General features: G+C 48.4%; 1 protein-coding gene across 2 annotated transcripts; it reads left to right on the plus strand.

Annotated features, from left to right (window-relative positions):
• Nucleotides 1-1404: 1404 nt before the first annotated feature.
• On the plus strand, nucleotides 1405-6490 carry LOC128844351 (immunoglobulin superfamily containing leucine-rich repeat protein 2-like). Of its 2 annotated transcripts, none has more exons than XM_054042024.1 (2): nucleotides 1405-1973; nucleotides 3203-6490. In XM_054042024.1, the coding sequence occupies exon 2, from the start codon at nucleotides 3210-3212 to the stop codon at nucleotides 5244-5246; it is 2037 nt and encodes a 678-aa protein (XP_053897999.1). In that variant the 5' UTR covers nucleotides 1405-1973; nucleotides 3203-3209; the 3' UTR covers nucleotides 5247-6490. The 2 variants fall into 2 exon arrangements, with proteins under 2 accessions (XP_053897999.1, XP_053898000.1); XM_054042025.1 differs by lacking the exon at nucleotides 1405-1973 and adding an exon at nucleotides 2019-2446.
• The last annotated feature ends 711 nt before the right edge of the window (nucleotides 6491-7201 follow it).

Raw genomic sequence — 7201 nt, forward strand, 5'->3', positions numbered from 1 at the left:
GTGGAATGGTGGGTCTTATTTCAGTTTAAACTAGGCTCCTTTCGGTTTAGTTTACTGCAATTAGAAAGAGATTTAAACTAAACCAAGATAACCAATTTAAGAGAGTCTACACAGGCATTTGTGCCAGATGAATTAAACTGGTGTAAGTAAATCCGCTTAACTAAAATAGTGCAAATGTCTGTGTAGATGAGTCAAAGAAAGAAAGATGAGTTTTAGAACAATTTCAGGGGACGCTGTTTGTTTAACAAAGCACTGTGCTCTCTGGGTGTTCGTATTTAATTGTAAAAGCTTCTTCCAAAGCAGAGGACCCTTTTCAGAGGTTCTTTTCAGATCCCCTTTCTCCCCCTCCCCCCCCCGCTTTTTTGGCATTCATTTAAATGCTGGCCATTAAAATATGTATGAGCATGACAGAGGGTATTGGTTTTATTAGAGACACCCGGCAAAACTGGATAAACCCTTATTCATTCACAGAGGGTCCCGCCACACCCAAACGTGTGTGGGGTTGAATATGTAGACACACGTCGCACATATTCTGTATACAATGTGTGTATATTCCCTGCACGTGAGTAAGTGTGTGTGTGTGTATGTGCAAAATGTAGCAGTATGTGTGTGTGTGTGTGTGTGTGTGTGTAATGTTTATGTATATAGATGTACAAACGTAATGAATGTACCTGTATATGTTCATAAGTGAATGTATAAAATATTATAGTGGGTTTACGTGTGCACATCCATGTTTGATGGATGGATGTATTTGTACACACATCTAGTTAAGAATATATACCCACACGTGAAAGGAATCTACACCTATTACTATATAGTAACATTATATGGACGTACTGTACACCAGAATGTATATTTCTTCCTGCATGTGGGTTTTCCTTCATCAGATCATTTCTCTCTTAACACAATAGATCTGAGAGTTTATAACTCTCTGATTACATATATACAATGGCGATTCAACTCATTTTAACTGATTTTTGGGTTAATTTTTCAAACATCCATTTGCGTACATGTTGAATGGTTAAAACTTAACAATAGTTTTAATGTTTCCCCTCTTGCCTCATTGAATTAAAAAAAAAACATGCTCAGCAGCGGTAGCATCATTTCCTTCTTGCTTTCAGATGCTGCAGATGCCTCCAGAATTACTTGGAGGAGCGGGATCAATTCTGCAAATAAAATCAATTATTTATTTTGTTTAATATAGTTCAAAACCTAACGAGCTCTGGGCGGAAAGGACTAGCAGAAGCAGGTCGAGAGAGATGGAGCTAAAAGACTTTATGCAAACACATGCGTGGAGGTGAGGTTGATCACGATCGGTTCTCACTGAGGCTGCAACAAATCATCTGCATGTTTATTTTTCTTTTAAAAGAGTTTAAGCCATTCAAAACAGCAAACTCGTCCCAGATAATCTAGTCCAGCCCCCTCCTTTGTTTCTCCCCACACAGAAGTGCTTAGAAGCTATTTGCATTCAATTAGTGCACAACAAATAGATTCACTAAACATGGAATGTGGGGGAGAGGGCGGAGAGTTGAAAGATGGCACATGGACGGGGAAACATATTGACATGATAAATATTGCATTGGGTTTGGTGGGAGTCCCTGCAGCTTTAACACACTCAGAATATGCAGAAGGTGGGAGAGGCTAGGCGCGCTCCCTGGCGCATCGGGAGCGCGCACTGACTCTCCAACCCAGCAGCAATTTAAAAAAGGGAGGGGGCCAAAGGGGGATCAGTCATCAGGATAGTGGGACTCGCAGCCTGGGCAGCTCAAAGCTCCAAAAATGTGTGTTGCCTCTGCGATTGCAAAATTAAAGCCAGCCACCACCAGAAGCAACAGATCCACAGCTGCCCACCCATCTCTGGGGCTCCCTGTACTTCCCAACTAAATGCCTGGAGTTCAGTCTGGCTTCTGCAGCTGGGTGCTTTCCTGGAAGCTGCCCCCATAGATCTGCACTCTAGATCCCAAGCTGAGCAGGTAAGGCTGGGCAAACTTCACCTGCGCGTAGGACGTTAGCTGGAGGAGATCCCTTTCCTTTTTGGCTTTGGGAGCTGCCTGCAGTTATGCAGATTGTGGTAGCTTTTGTGTGCCACGCGTGGCATGGTTGTAAAGGCAGGGCAGGATGGACTAGAAGCGTGTATTTCAAAGAAGGGACCGCAGGTACAAACAGCTTGTGCTGGCGGAAAAAGAAAATGATCTCTTCTGATGCTATGGTAGATAGGATCCTTGTTCCCTTGCAATCAATGGGAGTTGTGCCATTGGTTCCAGTAGGGCCCGGGTTTAGCCCCAAATGTTAGATCTGTTTCTCTCTGGGGTGTTTGTCTTCGCATCTGAAGCAGGGAAGCAGCAGGGGTACATGGCAGAAATGCTAATGTTTCCCTAGCTTTCTGATCCGCAGCCTCTCCCAAATGGCACGGTTTGTCTTCAAATTAATACCAGGGAAACTACAGGTAATTAGGGTAAATCTGAGCGTGGTTTTACACATTTATAGATAAGGATCTTTCCTTATTCATGTCTTTGTGGGCAGCAAACGACAGATCTAGCTGCATGCTTTTTATTGTCAAAGTTTATAATTATTGCTTTATCAATTGTTGTTATCAGTCTAAGACAGCGCTTTTTGGAGAATGTATTTCTTCTCCTGAGAGCTTTCTCATGGTGTTCAGTGCCACGCAGCTTCAGGACCAATTCAACAGGAAAGTCTAAGAAGGGGTGCCGGGCTTTTAAAAGGAAAGGTTAGACCGTGTATATTTTAACGCAATTTAAAAACTGCACGGTGCTGTCTGAGTTTCGGGTGTGCCGGAAACGTGGTTCGAAGATGTATTATATAGAGTCCTTGCAACTTCCAAACGGCATGCGATTCTATGAAAGAAAGGCAGACAGACAGAGAAATAGACAGGCAGAAAGAAAACGAATTGAAACAATGATTTGTTGGCTCTTAGCTCTGGTTTGGGTGTGTTACTACTTAGGCTGATGTTATTTTGCGCATCACACATGTCCGGGGGTCCGCGTGTGCAGCGCACTGTCCCCTGAGCGGGGAGTTCTTGCTACCTTGGGTTTTCCGTCGGGAGCAGAGCGCTGCTTCCTGTTCTACCTGGGCTAAGGGGAAAGCGGAGGGACCAGGCTGCTCCCAAGCCAGAGAGCGCAGCGGTGTCTCCGAGGCTAGGAGCGGGTGGGGTAATCGTGCCTGTCTCTGTCTCTGGCTGCAGGAGGAAGATGGACCCGTTGCTCTGGCTGTGGATCGCAGCTTTCCTGGGGGTGAGCCAGGGCTGCCCGGAGCCCTGCTCCTGTGTGGACAAATACGCCCATCAGTTCGCAGACTGCGCTTACAAAGATCTGCAGGCGGTCCCCGTGGGGCTGCCCTCCAACGTGACCACCCTCAGCCTGTCCGCCAACAAGATCACCTCCCTGCAGAAGAGCTCTTTCATGGAGGTCACCCAGGTCACCTCGCTGTGGCTGGCGCACAACGAGATCAGCGCCATCGAGCAGGGCACCTTCGCCATCCTGGTGCAGCTGAAGAACCTGGACATCAGCTACAACCAGATCATAGACTTCCCCTGGGGGGATCTGTACAACCTCAGCGCCCTGCAGCTACTCAAGATGAACAACAACCACATGGTGAAGCTGCCCTGTGAGGCCTTCCACACCCTGAAAGACCTGAGGTCCCTGCGCATCAACAACAACAAGTTCACCACCATCGCCGAGGGCACTTTCGATTCTCTGACTTCCCTGTCTCACCTGCAGATCTACAACAATCCCTTCAACTGCACCTGCAGGCTTCTGTGGCTGAAGAGCTGGGCTGAGAACACCCTGATCTCCATCCCGGAGAGGGACTCCATCAGCTGTGCAGCCCCGGACAGCCTCCGAGGCGTCCCCCTGGGGAGGATCCCAGACCTGCAGTGCGAGCCTCCCTCTGTGCAGCTGACCTACCACCCCAACCTGGACAACACCGAGCTCTATGACGGCTTCACGCTCCTGCTGCACTGCAGCGTCAGGGGCAGCCCCCAGCCGGAGATCAGCTGGAAGGTGCAGACCGCCAGCCAAGACCTGGAGATAAAGGGGCCCGGCGTGGAGAGGATTGGGAACGAGCTACCCGCTGGCAGCTCCAAGCAGGGCACAGAACGCTTCCTGGTCTATGGGAACGGCACCCTGGTCATCCCCCACCTGAGCAAGCGCGAGGAAGGGACCTACACCTGTCTGGGCACCAACGAGCTGGGCAGCAACCAGACCTCGGTCAACGTGGCTGTGGCCGGGGCCCAGAAATACCCCGCCCGCCCCATGGAGGATCCCCTGGCCGGTAAAGCGCAGCCGGGCGAGAGGAAGCCGAGCCCTAAGGGCTCCAAGAACAGCGTCCTCAGCCCCGAGGAGAGGCCCAAACCCCTCAGCCCCACCCGGCACAGCTCCCACTCGCCGGGCCTGGAGCAGGTCCCCGCCAAGCGACCCCTCTTCGAGAAGAATTGCGGTTCCAGCGCGGACACCCAGTACGTCTCCAACCATGCCTTCAACCAGAGCGGCCAGCTGAAGCAGCACACCTTCGACCTGGGCGTCATCGCGCTGGACGTGTCGGAGAAGGAGGCCAAGGTGCAGCTCACCCCCTTCTACGGCCAGCCGGAAAAAGCCCACCTGCGGGCGCTCTACCTGTGCGCGGAGAGCGGCCAGGGCCACTCCATGGTGCAGTGGTCCAGGATCGAGGAAGGAGTGAACTCCTACTGGTTCCAGGGCTTGACCCCCGGCACCAACTACTCGGTCTGCCTGACCTACCTGGGGGAGGACTGCCAGGTACAAGTGGTCTTCACCACCAAGAAGGAGATCCCCTCCCTCATCATCATCGTGGTGGTCAGCATCTTCCTGCTGGCCCTGGCCACCGTCCCCCTGCTGGGGGCCACCTGCTGCCATCTGCTCGCCAAGTATCAGGGCAAAACCTACAAACTCATCATGAAGGCACAGAACCCGGACCAGATGGAGAAGCACATAACGGCCGACTTCGACCCGCGGGCCTCTTACCTAGAGTCGGAAAAGAACTACAACCCAAGTGAGGCGGGGGATGGTGAGGAGGAGCGGGAGGCGGAGGAGGAGAGGGAGCTGGAGCGAGACGAGAGCCTGGTGGCCGAGTCCATCGCTGAGTCCCAATCCAAAGCCAACCCGGAGGAGTTTGAGGTGGGGTCCGAATACAGCGACAGGCTGCCCCTGGGGGCCGAGGCTGTGAACATCTCCCAAGAGATCAATGGGAACTACAGGCAGCCAGCTCGCTGATCCGACCCCTGGCCACCCCCCCAGCCACCGCCCCAACCTGTATATCATATAATACAGTAAGATACAAACTCGAGGTGGGATCTGAGCCATTCACTGGCTGATCAGCTACATCCTTCCAAAGACACTTCTGCCAACAGCCCAGCGTGGGGGAAACCCAACAGAATTAAGATCCCAACCCGTTTTTCTGGTCTCACTAAGTACTTCAGGGTGGGGTCGATTTTTTAAACAAAATAGGTGGAATGAATTGGCCTTTAAAAAAAGTTTTTAACACACTATTTGAAATACAAAGCTTTAAAACAAAACAAAACCATCTGCTCCCAACATAATAATCCTAAACGGAGGCTGTGGTCTTTTTTAAAAACTATGTTGGTTTGTTACAATTAAAATACAATGGATTAACTATTTCCCCCTCCTTCACATAAGAAAATCCGAAAATATCCTGAGTTAATTTCATCAAGGCCAGTTGTCAATTTCAAGCGTGAGTGTTGTCAATTTCAGCAAGTTTCTGTGCTGGACAGCTCCCATCCCCGTCCCACGTCAATGCAAACAGCTGTGCCCTTCCCACGCTGGGATGCATAAATCCGTGTATGGGGAGGATGGGTGAGTGGGTAACTGAAACCCACACCGGTCCTGACCATCCGATCAAAAATACACAAGGTGATCTAGCGGGTCATCTGTACCTACACAGTATTAATGGAGCCGTGCTGTAGAATTTGAGATGTGTGTGTGACTTGGTCCTCTCTTAACTTGTGGGTGCTTCTCATTTCTTTAGAGGTAGGGAAGGGAGTGTGGAAATAACACCACCTCTGATCTTTGTTGTCCCTTTTCCCCAGACCTTCTGGGAGGCATGTGACTCATCGAGATTTCCTAGATGTTTATTGAGTAGAGTAGCGTGCTTATAGAGAAATGTATGTACCCTTGATGTGAGTCTGTGATGTTTAAAGGGGAACGGGAAATGATAGGTAACTTTTGTCGTGGAATTGAGAAAAATCTGAAATGTATATGCAGCGCACTGTCCCCTGAGCAGGGAGCAGGTGCATCTGTGAGTTTTTTATTTTTGACTCTGTATTAAAAAAGCACCAAAAATCAAAATGAAATCAGCACAACTGTCCCCAAGGCGGAGAAAGATTGTTTGTTAATTGATTGTTAAATACTTTCAAAAGCAACCTTAAAAAGAAACGGAACCATAACCTTTTCTAAGCGCTTCTGTATGTGCAGAGTCAATAAACCAGATTTAAAATGGACTCTTTGCCCATTATTTATGGGGGGATATGGGTAAATTAATGGAAAATCAAATCCATATTTCAGCTTAAATTAAAAAGCTGTAGTATAATTATTTCCCCTATTCTGCTTTGTCTTAAACTGGAATTTTATTTTTCAGATGCAGTTATTTTTAAAATTGTGGTTGTGATCATTCTAATTTCTCCGGAGGGATTTTTTTCCCTCGTGGTTTTGTTTGTTTTTGTACCATTTTCTTTCTCGTTAAAGAATTTGGGGTCGTCGTTATAGGTGGCAGTTTCAGGGGATTCTTGAATTAGTTACTCAGGTTTCTGAATTACAAAGCGACAGCCTGCTTTGTTTCATAGGTACCTTTTGGCTGTGTTTACCTTTACAAGCACAGGGACATTTGAAGAGTTGATTTGATCGCCAATAACATATTTTGCTTTATTTCACGAAGTAATTTAAAAAAAAAAACCCGAGACACAAAAAACTGGGAAGGAAATAACCCTAACCCCGATCCCAACAATAAATTCGTCTACGATGCAGGGAAAGCATTGAGAAAGTTGTCACATGGATGGAGCAAGAATAAAACTAGATTGGCCACCACCAGCTTCGCGTATGTTCAAATAAGGTAGGTGCCTGCGGGAGGAGAGAGACTGGCTGACTCCAGCACACAGGCCAGGGTAATATTTAACTATGGCCCCTTTACTGATGATGTACAGCCCCCAAACTAT

Source organism: Malaclemys terrapin, chromosome 10, assembly GCF_027887155.1.
Source record: "Malaclemys terrapin pileata isolate rMalTer1 chromosome 10, rMalTer1.hap1, whole genome shotgun sequence".
Lineage (NCBI taxonomy): Eukaryota > Metazoa > Chordata > Testudines > Emydidae > Malaclemys > Malaclemys terrapin.

Coding starts and splice junctions, on each gene's coding strand:
- LOC128844351 (XM_054042024.1), top strand. CDS start 3,210: ATGGACCCGTTGCTCTGGCTGTGGATCGCAGCTTTCCTGGGGGTGAGC.